The sequence below is a fragment of the Sitophilus oryzae genome, unplaced genomic scaffold (genome assembly GCF_002938485.1).
Source record: "Sitophilus oryzae breed Bouriz unplaced genomic scaffold, Soryzae_2.0 scaffold_467_pilon_pilon, whole genome shotgun sequence".
In the NCBI taxonomy this organism is placed as follows: Eukaryota; Metazoa; Arthropoda; class Insecta; order Coleoptera; family Curculionidae; genus Sitophilus; species Sitophilus oryzae.
Window position 1 is genome coordinate 766372 of NW_022147048.1, and position 22366 is coordinate 788737.

Below are 22366 nucleotides of genomic sequence, written 5' to 3' on the forward strand. Positions count from 1 at the left end.
TATAAAGGTGCCAAAAAATGCAAGGTCACAAGAGTCTTGCATGCTTGATCTTAGTCTAGCAGATCAAACGCTAGTCTTGGTGCTGGTCTTGCATCTTTGTGCAATACCAAAACTAAGATCAATCTCGCCCATTACTAATATTTAGAGTTATATCTACCAACTTTTAATCTGTTAAAGTGTAAATTGATTTCCCAAACAGAGTTTAAATAAATATAAAAACAACATTCCGTTAATAGACAGATCATATTTTTTATCCAGGAATATCGCTCTATAGTAAAACTTTACCGTACTGTTCTTGTGTAAATACTTTGCGGAATGAAACATTCGCTAATCAAAAATACTTCCCTTTTTCGTTATTAATCAAAAACTTTTAATATACATGATAAAATTGTACAAACAAAATTAGATTCGAGAAATATTGAAATATTTAATTGAACTCAGTGGATGTTGTTAAAAAGTGTAATTTTTTGGTTAGTGATTACGTGAAAACTAACGTTAATGTACCATAAAATTGTATAAACAAATTGAACTTTGTAAAGCAACTACGTAAAGATTTGTCGCTGTTTAAAGCGTGATCACGCGAGTGCTTAACGAATTCATAGTGATTAAGATGTGTTCGCGTGAGCCGTAAGCGTGATATGGACTCGCTGGATCGTTTGAGCGCCGCCAAGCCGGTGCACAGCTCGGCATTGGCTAGCGGCAGTAGCCTCCCGCGCAGGGCTCTGGTACACGCTAGTTTGGCAACTGTTGGTAGGCGGGGACGCCACCTGACGGGTACCTTTTGTCTTACCGGAGATACAATGGAGGGTATTATCCAGTGTCTGGTGTTCCTAAAAGCTTTCTCGGTAAGTTTTTTTTTTAACTTTTATTTCAATTAAAAAAAGAGCAGAAAAATGAAACACTTATGTATCACAATACACCAAAACATTGAAGAGCATCCTAGAGTCTCACAGATCATGTTCTGTGAGAACTATGAGACTCTAAGACCAACTAAGCAACTGCAATAATTGACTGTCACTCTGGCTGTGAGACTCTAGCTAACTGACTGCACTATCCTCTGTATACTTGTTATCGCTGGTTCTGAATCTTGTCATCGCTGGTCATCAGTAATTACTAGTGAAACAGTTCACACTATCTTGAAATTATTTTATTATATACGGGATTTGATTAGATACCGATTGTTTATTAATCAAGAATACAGCCCTTGCTGCTTCCCAGTGCGCCTTCACCAAACCTTTCTATCCAGTGCATTGATTTCTTCTAGCTCTCTGTCTGTTCTAGATCTACTTCGCCTTCTTCTTTGTGGATGACTCTACTGAAACAGTCGTTTAGGCAAGCGATCTTCCGGCATTCTTAACAGACGGCCAAACCACTTCAAGCTTCTTATCTCTCGTCTATCTGTAATTCACTCTGGAGCATTCATTCAGTTCCTTCTGAGACTGTCCATTTTGACTCGTGCAAGTCTCCGCTTCATTTCGGCTGTTAGAGCCTATGGTTAGGTTAGGTTAGGTTGCTAGAGTTGCTCACTCTGTTATTATTGTACCAAACCTTCCTCTCATTCTCTTTGCAAAGTTTCCGATGTCGCTGGCTTCTGCTACTTCCTCTAGTCCCTACAAAAAACCTTGCCCTAAAGTTTCAAAGCGTCGCTATTCCAGTGCCGAACAGTGACACAGCAGATGCTCTGTGGTTTCTTCTTCCTCTCCGCATTCTCTCTTCAAATGTATACCGTGCTGGTAACTGTTATTTTTGGGTGGGTATTTTTATGTGTGGAAGTAAATCGCATAAGGATCTTATTAAGTCGGAGTGAGAGAAATGCGTCGGTGTACTGTTGCGTTGTTGCCGGTACGCCTTTCCCTATCAAGTAAAGTAAAATTACGTTCGCAAACCGATTATTTTTCAGACTTTTTTTCGAAAAGGTAACTAGATAAAATCATTAAATATGTTTCTGAGCATGTGAAATTAAATTATAAGGATATCGTTAGTGTGTTCATTTTTTTTATAACGAGAAAACGTCAGTAATCGCGATAATTTAAAAACTGAACTTCATAACACGGCATAACTTAACTTTTATTTTGAAGATCGGATGATTTACAATATGTTTACGTAAGAAAAATTTGATAAGGATGTTTTTTTCCATTCTAAAATTTTAAACGACCCATTCGTTTACTTTTAGTGCATAGCGGTTTTCAGTAATCTTAAGTGTAACTTTTTTATTTATAAAGATAAAAAGAAGAAAGTTTTTGAAAAACTACTACTTCTAATAGCGCGACCACTATCGAACACCAACTCAATTCCACTTATTTTTATCAAAAATGCAAGTGTTTCTAACTTGCACTTAAAAATGTTCAAGCTATAGGAAAAATTACAACGACTCGTTAATAAATAAACATTAAAGTATCAGGAGACGTAATTAAATTGTGAAGCTGAACGCATGATGTACACCTTTGCTTAGAACCTTAAGTACTGACAGAGGTATTGATTGGGTCAACCGGTCGATTGCGACAAATCTACTATATCCCCTTCCACGTCTCTTAGCAATGTGCACAGTTTCTCGGTTTATTGCATACGTTTGGCAACGTGTTTACTGTTCTCTCTTTGTTCAGTACATTGTATTCAAGTACAATCAACGCATTGTACTCTTCTTACATATACGGAAATATCGACCCAAGACTAACCTTTGCCAGCCCTTAGTAGACTTTACAATAAAATTCTAATAACCTGGCGATGACTGCGATGAACTTAACCTTTAGTTACTCGTATTTTTAACGAACTAACTCAAATTAATTGTTTTAATTAATAATTGTAAAATTATACTTTACATGTTTTATTTTCTCCAAAATTATATAAACACAAATCGGCCTAAATTTTGATTCTTGACATTGTCATAATATATAAAGATGTTTTAACCCATTAGTGCATAAAGTTATTTTTTTCTGAAATTAGTTTGGAAAATTAATTATATCTATTAGTTTATGTAATATAACAGTGAAAATAAATAGAGAAATTGAACAATGTATGTATTTTTCTGAAAAATGACTGTCCATTATAATGATTTATTTTTATTTTTGAGTTGTAGGGAAGCAGACCGTACATTTACTTTTTCTCTCTTGTACGGCAGAAGAATTTTAAGATGGAATGAAAAATATGCTTTTATGTTTCTTTTTTCAAAGGAATATTTCGATTTATTTGACTGGTTTGGTTTTTCTATGTTTCTCGTATTTGTAAATAATATCAGTACTGTTACATTTCTGTTTTTTTGTCTTTATATTTTCCTTACAAATTTTTTATTTTTTACTAGCTGACTAGCTACTAACTTCGCTAATACTAGCTACTAACTTCGCACAGCCTGCTAGAAAGTGAAGTGAAAGATTTTTGTGAATCTTGATATGGATGACTGATTGAACGATATCTACAGGGTTGTTCACCACATACGACACGGAGTATTGTAGCTAAACGATTAGATTTTTACAAATTGTAAGTTTTGGGTTCGTTGAAGAACTATTAGAGCTACAATTTAAAAATATTTTACAAGATACAGAGTGTCCCAAATAAGTAAAAAATATCATAGTTGTATTTTTTTAAATGGAACACCCTGTATATTATTCTATTTTTAGATTCTACGATTAAAATAAAGGTAAATTTTGATTAAGGTTCATCATACTTAAACCTTACCGTTTTTGAAATATTTTCAATTTTATGAAATTGCAGTAAAAATTTTAAGGCTTCATTTCTCCGAGGGTATCAAAGTTTTTAATACTAAATATTTACTGAAGATTATTTATTGACCAGATATTGTGTTGCAATAATAAAAAATGTACTACCTTATACAGAGTGTCCAAAAATGTATATTAAATAATTACTAGCTTTAAACGGCAATAGCGTGTTTAATTTAAATGGAACACCCTATATATTTTGCGTGAATCAGATGCACAATGTAATTGTCTATCAAATTGTATTATACCATTTTTTACCTATCTCTTCAAGTTTTCGTAGAAAATGCATTTTCTTATAATTTAGACCTCATTTATCACTATACCCATGGAATATTGACATTTCAGATTTTTTTAACAGATATGCAGAAAATGTACAAGTGGTAAATATTGCAAGCCTATTGGTATACCAAAAAAACCATTTAAATCTTTATAAAAGAGTATACGAATTAAATATACCACCATTATTTCCGACCAAAAATTAGTTAATTACATACTTTTAAATTGTTTTAATTAATAATATTCTAATATATGTGGATTAGAATAGTATTCTAAATAAATGTGGATTTGGCTCAGAAATCAATATAATAATAAATTATGAAAATAAACGTCTCTGTTTTTATAAATCAGCATTCGTCAAAAAATGAAATAAAATTTATAAAGCGTTACTTTTTACCACACTGTCTAATACACACACAAAATTCAGTTTTTTAGTATTTGGAGCAATTATTATTAATCAACATAAACAGTCAATTAATGTAGTCTGAATACTGGGATTATATTAATTGGTCCTTTTTAACAAAAATATTTAAACAGTTTTTTATTTTTTTTATGAACACAATATTAGTATCTGTACTCTTGGAAAATTTGTTACATCTTTAAAAATAATCTAAAATGTCAATATTCCATGGGTATAGTGATAAATGAGGTCTAAATTATAAGAAAATGCATTTTCTACGAAAACTTGAAGAGATAGGTAAAAAATGGTATAATACAATTTGATAGACAATTACATTGTGCATCTGATTCACGCAAAATATATAGGGTGTTCCATTTAAATTAAACACGCTATTGCCGTTTAAAGCTAGTAATTATTTAATATACATTTTTGGACACTCTGTATAAGGTAGTACATTTTTTATTATTGCAACACAATATCTGGTCAATAAATAATCTTCAGTAAATATTTAGTATTAAAAACTTTGATACCCTCGGAGAAATGAAGCCTTAAAATTTTTACTGCAATTTCATAAAATTGAAAATATTTCAAAAACGGTAAGGTTTAAGTATGATGAACCTTAATCAAAATTTACCTTTATTTTAATCGTAGAATCTAAAAATAGAATAATATACAGGGAGTTCCATTTAAAAAAATACAACTATAATATTTCTTACTTAGTTTGGACACTCTGTATCTTGTAAAAATATTTTTAAATTGTAGCTCTAATAATCCTTCAACGAACCCAAAACTTACAATTTGTAAAAATCTAATCGTTTAGCTACAATACTCCGTGTCGTATGTGGTGAACAACCATGTATAGTGGCATTTGTGTCTATCATTTGAATACACGGGAAAATGGTTTTGACCGTCATTTTTTGGATGTCGTCTGTCGGAATCTTCCCTGACTCGTTGGATATCATCAATTTTCTATTTTAATATGATTCTAGATTTGCATATGCTATTTTCGTATTATTCAGATGAATTTCTATTCTATCATGTTACTGATTGGACATCAGTTATCATAAGCTATAAGCATTCGTAACGTTGATTGATAGAGTTTCGAACTTAATTTATATATTTAAAAATTATTTTTTTGTATAATTTCTCTTTCTTTAAATTTCAATAATTATTCTACTATTCGGGACGGAGACTTAAGCTTCATTCAGAACCTCGCAATTAGTGGAATAAATTGGAGGTTTCAATTACACGTTATAATTTTTAGTTTACGATCATTCACAATGTCTAAAAAACAGAATTAAAATTATTAGAATATCCTAGCAACAGCTTGCGGTAGTTAGTTGTATACATAGTAGTACGAGAGCTAGCAACGTCGGAAAAACAAGTATTTTAAGACCTCTTAAAAGGCTCTGATATATCTTTTACTATGCTCTCTAGAACAGCAAACGTTGCGTTCCCTACTGCGCATTGAAAGAAGATCCTATGTTTTTATTAGTCCTTTAGGGTCAGGGCAAAGACATTTTTATTTTATTTTCGTTTATATTCTGATAGTAAAGTATTAAGTGACAACTTAGACAGTGGACGGGAATGACGACCGTACATTTATTCAGGGCGGCTGTCAATAGGATTGTGTGGACTAACATGATTGCCAACATCCATAGAGGATAGGCATTGAAAGAAGAAGAAGAAAGTATTAAATATTTGTTTTTTTCTGGTAATTCATACAATGAAATAATTCTGATAATTCAAAAAAAAAGAAATATAAAAAAAACAAAATATATAATAAAAAAGTCTTTTTACCCTGACCCGGATTCGAACTCTGAATCATCGGTTCGTGGTCGGAAACTCTACGCATTGCGCTATGGAGACATGTTCGATTTATATTCAATGCTAGATTTTATAGGACTAAATTAATAAAAAATATAGGATCTTCTTCCGATGCGCAGTAGTGAACGCAAGGGGTATCGGCAGCCAGACGGACCGCATGCTGTTCCAAAGAGCATAGTAAAAGATATATCAAAGAGCCAGACGTCTTAAAATACTTTCTCGAAAACGTTGCTAGCTCTTCTATCACTACTACACGAAGTCATTTATGTGGTTAAAACCCTTCAGTTAAGAAAAAAAAGGAAGTAAATGGTTGAAACTATAGTAAAGCAAGCGTGTTTTCTATATTCAAAACTGTCAGGAAGATTTCAACACATTAAGACGGAGTACTAAAGCACAAATTATCCATTAGCAACTTCCACGGAGAGGAGATTTAGAATTTAAAAAATATTTAAAAATTTTGCTCTCAAGGATCCTTTTGAACTAGTTTGAATATGTTTCAAGGAGTTATAAAGCAAAACTTTAATTTCTCGTAAAATTAAATAAAGGAATGCCTAATGGTTGCTTCGCTGTTTCGCTTGTAGTTAGTTCTCTCATTGAAGAAAGTTCGTCCTGTTAGAATATAACTTTTTTAACAGGTTGGAACAGTGCAGAATTATTCATCAACATGCAGAAGTTTATTTTTAATTCCCTACTGCTAGCTGAAGTTAATCTTTCTTTTTTATGTATAAAATGCAACTATTTTTAAAATTTAATTAAAATATTTTCATAAGGGCAGTTTAAGTATTCAGCGGGAGTTTAATTGAAAAACTTTTGCAATTCTCTCGTGCTCGATAGATATTTTTATTAATATTTTCATCAGAATTCTTGAGCTTGTCAATAAAAATAAAGTAAACAGCTTACTAATTTATTAACTATTACTAGAACGTCGTGTTAGTAGTATAGCAGATGGGGTAAGTTTGTCGTGGGCGGCTTTCGGTAAACTAAAGCATATACTGAGATCCGATCTTCTAATATGTTTAAAAAGAGGGTCTTTAACCAGTGTGTCTTGCTTGTCCTCACGTATGGAACTGAAAGACTTACTTTGACAAAAGGAACATACATAGAACAAAGGCCATGCAACGGAAAATGGAAAGGTCCATGTTGGTACTTACACTTAGAAATAAAATACCCAATCAAACCATACCAAATCGAATAGGAGTAAGGGATGCGGTAATATTTGTCTTACATATTAAATGGAATTGGGCAGGACAGGAAAGTCTCATACCTCGGCCATATCCTTAGAGGAGACAAATATTACATTCCTAAGCTGATTCTATAAGGAAAAATAGAGGGACGGCGAGGCCCAGGAAGAAAACAACATTCCTGGCTAAGAAACATACGGGATTGGTGTAACATCAGCGACGCAGCCACCATATTTCGAAGAGCCGAAAACGGCAGTCTACACATTGTATGAAGAGTACAGACAATCGCCAACGTGCGGCTAAGCACAAGACACAGGAAGAAGAACAGATGGACGGTGGACAGTGGATGAAGACTTGTGGCATGGACACCGAGACACGATGCCTATAGAAGCAGAGGACGACTTCCTAGTCGATGGACAGATGATATTAAGAGAGTGGCCGCAAACTGGATTCAAGTGACATAAAATAGAAAGAAATGTCTAGAGTTGAGGAAGGATTGTGTTCAGCATTGGACGGAATAAGCTAGATGATGATGATGGTGACTAGAACGTCTAAGTTTTCAGAGAAGTAACTGAAATTTCTTTGAGTGTCTTAGACTGCTTGAGGATTCCTGTTCCAGGTTACGGATGGAGTCCTCCAGGTTCTTGAGTTCTACGTTAAGTTGGTTTCCACTTGGAAAGCAGAACGGTTCTGGTCCTGTTAGTGGAGTGTTGGCTTTTTTTCTAGCTAGATCGTTTGTTTTTTCACTACCTTCTATCCCTTGACACCCAAAGTATAAATTTTTATCCAATTTTAACTTATTGCTCATTTGCAAATATATATTTATTATTTTATTTGGCTGTTTGAATGCTCCCTTATTAGAACTATTATTTATTTTTTTATGTTTTCTTAAATTTTATTTTGCTACTTGGGTGGGTTCAAGTAAATTTACCAAATCACATAAATATGCGTACAAACACAGAAACACAAGTAATAAGCTCTTCAACTTGGCATTAGGCACAATTTTACTCTTAAATTTTAGTTCGTAAACTAGCCAAGAATCTTGCAATTTTGGGTGACTAAAACTAATGGAGATATCATATTAGCCAAAATTATAAATTATTATAAATTGTCGCGACCTAGCTGGGGGTTGTTTGCTAGGGTCGCTATACCAGGTTCTCTCTCTCAATCAAAAGAACCATTGAATAAAATATTCATTTATTTAATATAAAGTTCACAGTATAATACAATTTTGGGGAATGCCAAGACTTAATGGTTTAGTTAACTAAGTACTTACAGGAACATCTTCAGTCTGCGCTGTCTTCTACTAACGGACTGATAACGCGAATTACTGACCGTATAATACGACTCACATCGATGGACTCACTAACTCCCCTGTCCTCAGCACACCATTTTATATTTTTCCGCTCGTCCCGATTATCGGCGGGTACGTGCTCAAAAATCTCCTTTGTATATTTCCAGCACCGATATTTAGTACGAGCTAGCCCTGAAACATCACGCTTACATCGACCTGATTTTAATTGTTTAATTAACAATGTTTATTATAAGAACATATTCAGGTCGACGTATACGTGAACGATTCCCTTGAATCTACATCAAATTGGTTTACTAGAATTATATTTTACATGATTTTTCCCAATTTGATGTAAACCCAAAGTTGGCCTATATTTAAGTCTTGACATATCCCCTGGCTTGGAGAGCTGGTCCCCAGCGATAAAAAAAATCATGTGCTATTAAGCAATTAAGATTTTCTTGCGACTCATCAAAATCAAAAAAAAAAAAATATATTTTTATCATTTACTCTTTAATCCCGTACAAACAAAAGGTCCTACGCGATACCACCCGTACTGAAAATATGTCTCCTGGCATCCTGGTGCGTTGCGTCCGTTTCAACAATACCATAAGCTTCAAGCTTTAACCCTAGCTCATATCAGTTAAGTAATGCACACGCCAGCACTGCCTTTGCCTTTGTTTGACTGGTTGCCTTCTTATTCATTGTATACTTCTGTTCGTCCGTGCGCTTGGTTTGAATGTCAAACGGGCGACGGCCTTTTGAAATTGCTGGAATCAGCGGAATACTGGACAATTATTTTTTCTTTTCTTCGTTAGTGTACTGTTTTCATTCGAGCCAAACAAAATTTACTTGTTAATATTTCTTGGTTTTCTGGCTTCTCTGCGGTATTATGGGTTCAGTGGCTTGTTACTTCAACCAACCAAATTAGTTTTTTCTCCAGGCTGGTTATTGCTTCCATATCCGTATCCAAAAATTCCATACATCTCCAATCCATTAGAATTCGAGGCAAAAAGGCGAGCGGCGTGTTTAACATTTGCTCAACTGAACAGAGCTTGTGATGCTGGAAAGTTTCATCTCACTGGTGTGGTTGGTACGTGTTTCCAGACAGCAACTCATTTCTTCCTTCGACTTCTTAGTGTTGATTGTGGTATCGGCAGGTGTGATACAAAATTCATGAGAAATTAAAGAGTAAGTACTATATTTTATTCCTATCTTTAATATCTAAAACAGAATAACAATTACGTTAATAAAACTATTCTTCTTAGTTACCTGTGAAATATCTACAGTTTATTTTATCTTAAATATTTTTCGAAAATGCATTTGCTTAAAAAAAGATTAAAAATTGATAGTTTTAATTATTTGCTTAGGTTCCTTATATTTATATAAAAAAAAAGATTTAAAATATGACTTTACTTATTACTATTTAATTAGTCCAGCTAAGCACTTTGTATTATTATTTATATTTAAAAATAGCCTCCAACTATTTGTACTTCAGCAAAATTAGAAAGTAAGTATTTATTATAACGTTTACATTTTCTTTTCATTTAGGACGAAGGAAAAAAAAAAAAAAAATATATATATATATATATATATATATATATATATATATATATATATATATATATATATATATATATATATATATATATATATATATATATATATATATATATATATATATGGCGAAATTCATCAAATTCTTTCTTGAAAAAAAAATCATTACCTATTTGGCTTTTCTTTATTCCGTCTACTACATTACATGTCCTTTATCTCCTAAGTGGTGAAAGATTGTTTGGGAAAAGTCGCGTGGCTTCTAATAACATGTTTTGTCAACATGGAAACATATACAATAAACAGTCTACAAAACAGAACAACATACATACATATTGACAAAACTATCGCCAGTTTATTTTTCTTTTTTATTAGTAACATAAATTATAAATAATATTGTTTCTGACTCGGGAAAAAAATAATCAAATTGAACTAGTACCTCTAAAACAATCACGGCTTTTTAAAAAAAATAATGGGCATCCTAGGCCAAAATAGTCACGTGACGTTGATACTAGGAATAAAAATAACAACAAACCACCTAACAAAATATCATCCGAGCAGTTCTTTAAGACCAACATAGCTACACAATCTTTCCCCAGGAGCTGTAAATGTAGTAGTTTTCAGTATACTTTACCTCAGCTTACCTTGAAAGTATTTCTTTCCTTCCTTTTTTTTATCCTTATTTTTGCTCATTGTTAGAAAATAAATGTCACCTAAAAATACTCAAAAATAAATTAGTTTCTGTCTTTTATTGCAATCTTACAACTAAAAGTTAAAAAAAATAAATACTAAGTTTATTAAATAGTCTTTATCAGATCCTTTATACAACCATGCGTTTCTTGATTCTAATTTCAACTCTAAATATGACTCATAAGCATCGAGTCCAGGGAGGGTGGCTAGGGTGGATAATGATATCCTTCGCCATCTTGGCGTTTGGTCTTTTGGTCATCATATCCAGTGTCCTAGTTGTGCAAGAAATGGCTTGCTGGGGTCTAAATTCATCACAAGTTTCTTCTCTTGGAACGTTTATTTTACGAACAAAATAGTCAAACTGTCGGTTCCAACAAGGGTTGTCTAATAAACGTATACTTTTGCTTCTTATATGCGTAACTTCTTGTGTCGGAGGTATATCTTTATCTTCCACATTGTTAAAACAAAACATTGGTACACTTGAGGAGTTGCCGGCGCCTCCACCATATGTCGCGACCTAGCTGGGGGTTGTTTGCTAGGGTCGCTATACCAGGTTCTCTCTCTCAATCAAAACAACCATTGAATAAAATATTCATTTATTTAATATAAAGTTCACAGTATAATACAATTTTGGGGAATGCCAAGACTTAATGGTTTAGTTAACTAAGTACTTACAGGAACATCTTCAGTCTGCGCTGTCTTCTACTAACAGACTGATAACGCGAATTACTGACCGTATAATACGACTCACATCGATGGACTCACTAACTCCCCTGTCCTCAGCACACCATTTTATATTTTTCCGCTCGTCCCAATTATCGGCGGGTACGTGCTCAAAAATCTCCTTTGTATATTTCCAGCACCGATATTTACTACGAGCTAGCCCTGAAACATCACGCTTACATCGACCTGATTTTAATTGTTTAATTAACAATGTTTATTATAAGAACATATTCAGGTCGACGTATACGTGAACGATTCCATCGAATCTACATCAAATTGGTTTACTAGAATTATATTTTACATGATTTTTCCCAATTTGATGTAAACCCAAGTTGGCCTATATTTAAGTCTTGACAATATATATATACAAACTAACTAAAATAACTGGTTAATATGAAAACAAAAATATCAAATTATGACATTATCCTATACTAATATATATATATATATATATATATATATATATATATATATATATATATATATATATATATATATATATAATATATATATATATATATATATATATATATATATATATATATATATATATATATATATATATATATATATATATATATATATATATATATAGTTTGCAAACTAACCAGCTAGTTTGAAAACTAACCGTTGGCTGCCTGCTATTTTGCAAGAATGGGCGGATTCCTTCAGAATAACAGCCCTTTTAGTTAGTTTGCAAAATAGCTGGCTAGTTTTAAAACTAGCCAAGTATCCATTTTCGCCGTAACATATACACACATGTTTAAACGATAAAAAAGTGTCAGCGACTGCCGTATTCGCAAAAAGTTTTTAACACCCCTGATCTGATTGATTGATTAGTAATTAAAATTAGAAACAACGGCACGTTCACTTCCAGTAGCCTTTGACACGCGACCGGTAGATCGGCTTCCAAAAAAAAAACACGAAAAATAGCCAATCAATCTCTCAAAGGCTCCGCGTCAGAGTAACATGGCGCTCATTTGATGTCAATACGTGAATGCGGCGTTAACGAAAATTAATTTACTTTCGAACAATAGGCCAGCTAATGAATGTATAACCATGTTTACTTCCGTGACACGTTTTCCAAGGTGCCTCTAATTTAATTGGGCCGCTTTCCTATCGTGTAACAAATTTTCGTTTCAGGCGTCGACGTGATAAAAAAAAGCACAACGTATAGAGACAGAAGAGATTATCGATAAAATTTGGTACTACACTGAAAAAAAGGATCTCTCAGTCGAAATGAATACGACTTTGACCCAAAAGAATGGCGCTTTTCAATAGGGCCAAGAACGACGTTTCTTTGCCCAAAGCATTAACTATCTTTTCATAAGCTTTAAAACATTACTTTAGAGAATAGAAGAATCTATCTGTCCAAAGTATTTCACTCTTGACCCAAAATGAATATGCAAAGTTCAAAGAGCAAAAAGTTCTTGCTCCAAGAACTTTTGGTTGTCTCTTTGATTCATGCAAAAATTCTTGATTGAAAAGGGACATTTCTTGATTAAAGAGACACTTTTCTTAAACCAATAGCGAATACCATTGACTCAACTAAAATTTATTTTGATCTAAGAGAAGTCTATACATCATATACAGGCATATTACGAGGTATATTATTTTCGGATAAATTTAGGTTTTCCTGGTCTGTAGTAAGTAAAGTGATATTATTTTCCTCGATGGTAGTTATTTCTGCTTCATCACTCCTTGGTATTTTTTGGGGTGGTTCATCACTCTACAAATTACAAAAAATTGTTACATCACGATTAATCAAAGTAAAGCAAATAAATTATGAAAGTTATAAGCTTTGGTCACATTTTGAATTTTTTAATACGACGACTTGAAATTCTAAATTTTTTGTAATGATTTGCATAAAAAAATCGATACCTATATTCTTATTCTATCTATAGTCACGCATGCATTATCTAAATAGATGCATTAGAAATGAGAAATGCATGATAGTAACGATCACTAATTTGTTATACGATATGCGTTTTAAAAGCAAATGCAAAATTCCAAGTGAAAAATTCCAAGCAACAAAACCCGTGCGTACTATGATGTGCGACCTATGAAATGCGACGTACGACTGATCGGACTGCCAACTGATTGTATATACCGTCCTTCGTCATCGTCTTTGCGTGTCGTTAATATTTTTCATCAGAAGAGTATTTAGCTATTGGAAAAATGGCCATGTTTCTTGAATGAAGTACTTCTTAGCGTATTTTTCTTATTATCTTAAAACAAAGTAACTTGCACTTGGTTGAATGAAAATAGATTCAAGAGAAATTTTCGAATTTTTCAAGAGAACCAGTTTTCTTGAGTTAAGGGAGTTTTTCTTCAGGTAAAATATTTTCTTTTACGCTTAAATAAATTCTCTTGCCACTAAATTCTTTTTTTCAAGAACGATGACGACTTTAGTTCAAGTCTATCTTTTTTATCAGTGTATGAAAAAGCGTTTGTTCTAGAGATAATCTGAACAAATATTAAATTTTGGTTATAATGATAAAAAGTTGAAGTTGATAAATACATCAGTTAGTCTAGACATATTTCATTGTCGTGAAATAAATTACAACCAGGTTTTTTGGAACTGTGTTTACAATTAACACATGGAAGTTAAAAAATATTCTGCGGTATCAAAAACAACGAAAATATAGGAGTTTCAAACAGTCAATACGCAGAAATAAATGGTATGCTAGTGAAAATCTTCTCTTCTTCTTCTTTTACTTATTTGAGATTTTTCGATCTGTTAATTTTTAGGTTGCCTCTGTAGTTCTTGGGAGATGGACTGCCAACTGTCTTTCCATCTTTTTGGAGGTTTTCCCGGCTGTCTCTTAGCCATGGGTTTTCGTTCAAGAGCTATGCGTGGTAGCATGTTTTCTTCTTAGTGAAAATCGCATGTGGTAAACACTGATTTGGTATTAAAACCAGAAGAATTTCGGACTTCCGTTGTCTTTATTTATTGTATTTACGTAACGTCTCGGTCAGAAGTACCACTGACCGTTTATCCGATAGCGAAGTAGCCTTAAAAGCGATTATCTCGGTCACCATCAATTCTAAGTTGATCAAATACTGCTGAGAGAGGCTTAAGAAATTAGGCAAAGAAAAGAAAAAACTCCTAATTTAGGTAAACTATTCATTCATAGGTATCATTGTACCAAGGGATAGAAGAAGGCAATGAAAAAAGTAGACGATCTAGCATAGAAAAGGAGCGATCACTTCACTATCTGGATCGGAACCGTTCTGCTTCCCAAGTAGAAACCAGCTTAAAGCGAATCTCAAGAACCTGGAAGATTCCATCTGTAACATGGAATGATAATCATCCAATGGTCTAACACGGTATTTTTAACAGGAGACAGTTTCCTCAATGAACATCGGGTTCAGTAAGACTAGTGTTGCACAAGAGTCTTGAAAAAGTCTTGCAAGACCAAGACTCTTGCAAGAAATTCAAGACAAGACTTTCAAAATTACTTGTCTTGAATTTCAAGACAAGACAAGACTTTAATATGCAAGAAATTTCAAGAGTCTTGCAAGATTTCTTGAATTCAAGATTTCTTGAAAGTTAGAAATGATACATTTTTTTAAGTGATAATTAGGTCTTTGCGCAAGTTATGCCTGGTTTATACAACATTTACATAGTCGTCATCACAATCATAATCATAATCATAAAAGTTAAACTATCCACTTCTTATAAACCTGTTGACATCTACCATGAACTTAGCCTTTAATTATGTTACCCAACTTCACTGATATAAAAATTATGATTACGAAAATGTTCTATAAACGCACATTAAAATTGCGTGGTGATTATGACGATGCTTAAAACTGTGATTATGATTACGATTTATGCAAATGTTGTATAACCCGGCATTAATATTGACCAGTATTCATTTATTTTCTATCATAGCCAGTGTTTTAGAGTTGGGAATGAAATAAAATAAAGTCAAGGCAACAAACCGTATATTGGTAATTGGTTTTATACACAAAATTATATTGGTATATAAAATGGTATTATAAAAAAAAACTTACGCTGTTTGCGCCATTCGGTACTACTTTTCATGCACGAAATTGCTGCGCGAACAAAAAGTAGTATCAAATAGCTCAAACAGTACACTCTAGCATGACCTTTCCGTACACCCCGTGTTCAAACTTTTCCAACCAATCTTCCATAATAAATAAAATAAATACCATAAAAAATAAAAGTAACAAACGGGTAACCAAAAGAGAACATAATAAACTAACAAGAATTAAAAACTAGAACTAAAAAATGAACGCACAAGGTTAGATACGAAATAATAACCCAAAACCCATGAATGGAACTTAACCTTACTTATTCTTATTCAGCTTTTATTTGGTAATGGCTCCTGTTTCGTCAAACGGGTGAGTTGACGTAGTTCGTTTGCGGTCCGTTAAGATTTTTTTTACTAAAATTAGCATCGTTGTTTTTCATTTTTCGCTATTACATTTTGTATACGATTTATTACCTTTTTGTTAGAATGTAAAATTTTTCAAGACAAGAAATTTCAAGAGTCTTGCAAGACAAGACAAGACCATTCAAGGACCATTCAAGAAATCTGCAAGACAAGACTTTGAAAATTTCTTGTCTTGAATTTCAAGACAAGACAAGAAATTGATTTTCAAGACAAGAATTCTTGTCTTGTGCAACACTAAGTAAGACTGCACTGGTCAGAACTTTTCGCTGCTGCCTTTATAGTTGCAGAAATTACTTGTGTCGATTTCTTGGTTATTACTTTTCTAGTATTTTGAGCCAGGCAGTTAGCTAAAATTTTACGCTCCAAACCAACCCCTCCATATTTTCTGTCGATCTGTTCTAATCACCAATCAGTCAAGTCGAGAAAATATCGAACCAATTTGATTTTACAATCTGTTTGTTTTGTCTCAATTCATCATTTTAAAACGTATCGTGTTTTTCCAGCTTTATATTGCAGGCTGTGATATATTACGTGATTTAGATTGATCGAAATCTAAGTCATATTTTTTGGCTAAAAGTGGATGGAGATTTTTGAAAATTAATTATTTGTGGCATAATGATACGTTGCAATTATTTATAGGTATAATTAATTTCTATGTTACTTTACGGGAACAGATGCTTTCATTACTATAATTAAAAGTTTTTAGTAAATTGTTTTAAAACCAAACTTTCATCTATTATATACAAGTAATATAATATTATTATAGTTTCTGTTTGAAGCTAAATTAAATTTATTATGAAATTTATAAAAAGGTAATAAAATTATATTAAAACATTATTAATATACGGAAACAATGCTTTTGAATGTAATAAAGATATATGATGTTTTATGCGGTATTAGTTAAGCATCAAATTGAACAATAATTTATATGCGTATTTATATTTTTGACAGTTAATATTGAAAACTTTATATTATATTTTTATAATGAATAATCTCTATCTTATAGATATTATAGGCAATGATGGTCAAACCTAGATGTGCTTCTTCTTCTTTACGTGCCCTCTCTTTCGTGGAGGTTGGCGATCACATTGGCAAAATCTTCACGATTCTTTCGGCTTTCCTTATAAGTTCTTCAAAAGTTCGGTGAGTCCAGTTTCTGATGTTTCTCAACCAAGATAGTTTCTTCCTGCCGAGACCTCTCTTTCCTTCAATCTTACCCTTAACTATCAATTGTAAGACGTGGTATTTTTCATTTCTCAATATATGCCCTAAGTATGATGTTTTTCTTATTTTTATTATATTGAGCAATTCTCTCTCTCTGCCTATTCTGTTGTAGACTTCGGTATTTGTGATATGGGCTGTCCATGGAATTTTAAGCATTCTTCGATATATCCATGTTTCGAACGATTCGAGGCGATTCATCTCTTGAACTTTCAGTGTCCATGTTTCTGCTCCGTATAATAGGATTGACCAAACATAACACTTAACGAGCCTAGTTCTCAACTCTAGGTCTAATCTGGGGTTCTGGAAGACGTTCTTCATTTTTAAAAATGCATTTCTCGCTTGTTCTCAGTTCTCTTCATTCTGGTTCTTATTTCCACGTCGTTGTTCAAGGTGTTAACTATCCAGGACCCCAAATATTTGAACTTGTAGACCTGTTCTAAGGTATTGCCCTCTATTTTAATAGGAATTGGTACATTTTGGTTCTTTCCAAATATCCTGACTTTAGTTTTAAGAGAATTGATCTTCATCCCGTATTTCAGGAGCCTTCAAGTCGTTCCACTAAACTCTGGAGACCAGTATCAGAATCGGCAATAAGAACTGTGTCATCGGCAAATCTAATGTTGTTAATGACTTCGCCGTTAACTTTAATACCGCAATCTGTTGAAGAGAAAGCTTCCCGAAAAATCGCCTCAGAATAAACATTAAATAACGAAGGAGACAGCACACATCTCTGTCTTACTTCTCTCTGTATATTGACTGGATTGGAATTGTCATTTTCAATATTCATGTGGGCTGTTATATATTTATAGGCCAATATATATTTTTCAGAAGTGTTACATCTTTGCTATCAACTCCCAACTCATACAACATTTCGATAAGTCTCGTATGTTTGACTCTATCGAATGCTTTTTCGAAATCTACGAAACACACATACATTGGTTTTTGTTGGTCTGTACACTTCTGCGTCATCAATTGTAAACAGAATAAGGCCTCTCGTGTTCCCAATCCACTCTTAAACCCAAACTGTTCATAGCCGCTTTCTTGCTCACACTTCTTATAAATTCTGTTATGTATTATTTTAAGTAACACTTTCAGTGCGTGACTCATTAAACTAATAAGTCTGTAGTCACTGAGATGTCGAGCTGATGGTTTTTTCGGAAGCGGTACAAAAGTTGAGTGGAGCCAGTCATCAGATGTGCTTAAAAGCGTATTAAATATAACATTCAGAACTTGTTAACTTCCTACTGTGGTTCATTTTTTTACATATAAATATTATAAAAGGTGTCTCAATATTACGTGGACATATACAGTTAATTCGACACAATTTACCTCTCTACAAAACTCTTTCGCTTGTCTATTGGATATCGTCTATAATCATAGTGATACTGACATAACCATTCCACATTTTTACCTGACAAGTTTCATCGCCTACTAGTTTTTAACTTTTGGTTTAATAAGAAATATTTCTTCTTTAATGTGAACATCCGAAAAAAAACTTTTTTTTCTCAAAAATTATGCGAGGTTACGTTTTTTTACAAGAGACATAAAAATATAGTAAATCTACAAAAAAATAGGCGTCATTGGAGTTGCAAAACACTTTTACTAGAATTTACCCTTCTTGTATCCTCTCCGTTTTTTTGCTCCTAACAAAATGTTTAAAAACGTTATTAAAGTTCTTATATTAACTTAAAAAATGTGTCTATTTTTTATAAATTTGATGCTTTCTAACGGACAAACGAAGGCCCATTTGTACAGGGGTAAATTGTGTCTTATTAACATATTTTCATTAAAAAAATACATAGTAGTTGTAGGTCTATGAAATATTGGGATACCTTTTATATTTCGCTTCTTGTAAAATTTCGAAATATCTAATTATTTATGTTTGTTTCAGGTAAGCTTCCGAAGATGGGTACAAATTTGTTATTGATATTGGCAGTTACGATGGTATGGTAAATATAATGAAGCATAAATCGGAAACGTAAATAGTAGATTGCAAAACAAAAATTAAGCATAAAAGTGTAATTCCGCTTATACAAGGGTTCAATATACAGGGTGGTCCGAAATGTATTCCGGAAACTTCAGCAGCATATTCTGCAGATAAAAATAAGTAAAAAATATTAGTATTTTAATAAAGCACGCTTTTAGATGTTTCAAAAAACTTTTAATAAGAGTAACTTTAACTCTACATATATGTTTCGGCTTGTTAGGCCTTTTTAAGAACTAATCGTCTAACTACATCTGTAACTATATATATATATATATATATATATATATATATATATATATATATATATATATATATATATATATATATATATATATATATATATATATATATATATATATAATAAATAGTTATATGTAACTATATATATAATATATAGTTACAGTGTAGTTAGACGATTAGTTCTTAAAAAACTCTTGAAAAAGGCCTAACAAGCCGAAACATATATGTAGAGTTAAAGTTACTCTTATTAAAAGTTTTTTGAAACATCTAAAAGCGTGCTTTATTAAAATACTAATATTTCAACGATGTTTCACAAGGAACCAACCACAGCTTCAGTACAAGTTATTATACGTAAAAAAGTTCGTATGAACCCATGTTCTAAAATGCTTTGTTTCGGAGATACAGGGTGTAGAAGTTTCATTTTTATTTTGATTTTTTCCAAATAAGTTCTAATGTAACGTCAATATTTGGATGAAAATTGGTGTCTGGGAGTTTTTTGACATGAGAAATTTGATTTTGATGTCAATATGTCTCCTACTTTTAGGGGGCGCCACCGCGCATTTTAGGACATACATTTATACGAACTTTTTTACTTATTTTTATCTGCAGAATATGCTGCCGATGTTTCCGGAATATAGTTCGGACCACCTTGTATATGTGTATAAATTAAATTTCTTGTCTTATACAGGGTCCGGCAAATGTGCGTTGGGCATCTGTAGCTCCCAAAATAAAAAAAAAATTGGGAATTTCGTTTTAACTTTTATAGGATGGCTCAAAACAGTGTAAGAGTATCGGGCTGTTTTTTTTTAAATGGAACACCTTGTATATTTTTGAATTTTGGGCTTCTTTTCAGATTACTTTACATAATCCTAAGATATGAGTAAATATATTTCGATAGTTTCAGAGATATTAATAAATAAATAAAAATATATTTTTTCAGCCTTTCTTAAAACAATATTAAAAATACAAGAACTGTCCTGAAATCAAAACTATATTAGATATTTTCATTAGATAGTTTGTACTTACTTTGCTATAAATATGGCAATTCTCAATCATACAGGATGTTCAAAATTCTACGCCAAACTTTCTAGAATATAAAATAATTTTTCTTCGTTATTTTTGTAAATGGAACAACCTGTATATTATTTTTTCAGTAGATGGAGGAATTAAAAAATTAATATTTTTTGTGTTTAGAGTATTTCAAAACGATTTTTTAGCAGTTTTAGCAGGCAGATATTGCTGTTTTATATTTCATATGGCATTTTCCACAGTAAATTTTTATCAAAGCCATCCAATGATTTTTCGCTCGTATTTTACCGTTGAAAGAGCCATATGAAATAATACTGTGTGTATCTGCGGAACCATTAAAAATTTTGAAATAATTTAAATAAAAAATTGTTCATTTTTTAACTCTCCATCTAAGAAAAAAATAATATACAGGGTGATCCATTAAAAAAAACAAAAAAAGAATTATTTTATTTTTAGAAAGTTCCGCGTAGAATTTTTAGCACCCTGTATGATTTAAGATTGCGATATTTATACCAAAGTTAAATGTAGACCATTTAAAAAGTAAATTTCTAATATAGTTTTGATTTCAGGAGAGTTTTTGTATTTGTAATAATTTTTTAAGGAAGGTTTAAAAATAAATATTTCTTATTTAATATCTCTGAAATTATCGAAATATATTTACTCATATCTTATGATTATGATTAAGTAAAGTGATCTGAAAGGAAGCCAAAATTGCAATAATATACAGGGTGTTCTATTAAAAAAAATTATCGTGATCCATTCACACTTTTTAGAGCCGTAACGGTATGTCAATATTTTAGTGAATTTTGCCGATATTTTAATAGTGACTCTGCTGTTCGGGCGAATATAAATCCAACAAATCAAAGACCGTTCTTGAGTTTTTAGTTCCGACTTGTTTTATTTATTTATATTTTGATTTTTATCGTTGCCGGGTAAATTTAGAAACATCAGCTTGGTATCTGTAACAGATCTGTATAACAGTAAGTTGACATCATCATCTATTCTGTAGAAAAGAGTCGGGAACTGTAGAAAACTCAAAACTTTTCCTTAAAGATATTGCCGTATTTTATTTCTGGCTCTGTTAAATTGCATTTTTCATCTTCGTCGCTGTGACAGTTAATTATTACAGATACGAAATTGCGGCATTCTACCGGGCAGACCGAATTAGAAAAATTTTAATCGAGTTCGTGTACTTTGTAAAGAAGGATTTAACTTTAAAATGCGTTCTGTATTTTGAAAAGCGCTTTAATTTCAGCTAGGTCTTAAGCTGCAACTTATTTAGGAAAAAAGGGGGTTTAAATTCGATTTAATTTGCAAATAGCTATACACTTTTGCGGGAATTTATTATTACGACGTTTTTACGCGAAACGGTGTAGTAATGGTACCAAAGCTTTCACTAAGTACCGCCAGTTTGAATTAATTCATTTAACTTGCGACTACAAATTAATAAATCCGTTCTTTTTAGAACTATAAATTTGTTCAAAATAATAAAAACCGAACAAATGCGAGTTGGACTACCCCACCGAGGCAAATTTATAGGTTCATATTATAAATATTTCAGGAATCGAGGTTCGAGTAGTTTTTTCCGACCTTTTCCCGAAATTAAATTTTCAAAATCTATAATTACTTTCATTATTCGTCAAATCAAAAACTATACAGGTTGAGTCTTAAATAAGAGCAAATATTTTCAGAGCTGTTAGATCTCGATAAAAGAAACATATTTTCTCTTTGTCGTTTTTCAAATAAGTCCAAAATAACCGAGTTATTTAAATTTGAAAATCAAAAAAAATGTCTTTTTTTAGCCAGC

The 22366-nt window shown here is 32.2% G+C and overlaps 1 protein-coding gene across 1 annotated transcript in view; it reads left to right on the plus strand.

Moving 5' to 3' along the window:
• The first annotated feature begins 638 nt into the window (after window positions 1-638).
• Window positions 639-22366, plus strand: part of LOC115886104 (neurobeachin-like) — a 350537-nt gene continuing 328809 nt past the window's right edge. The window contains exon 1 of the mRNA XM_030905158.1: window positions 639-845. Coding sequence (XP_030761018.1) covers window positions 639-845 — 207 coding nt within the window. The remainder of the gene's footprint in view (window positions 846-22366) is intronic.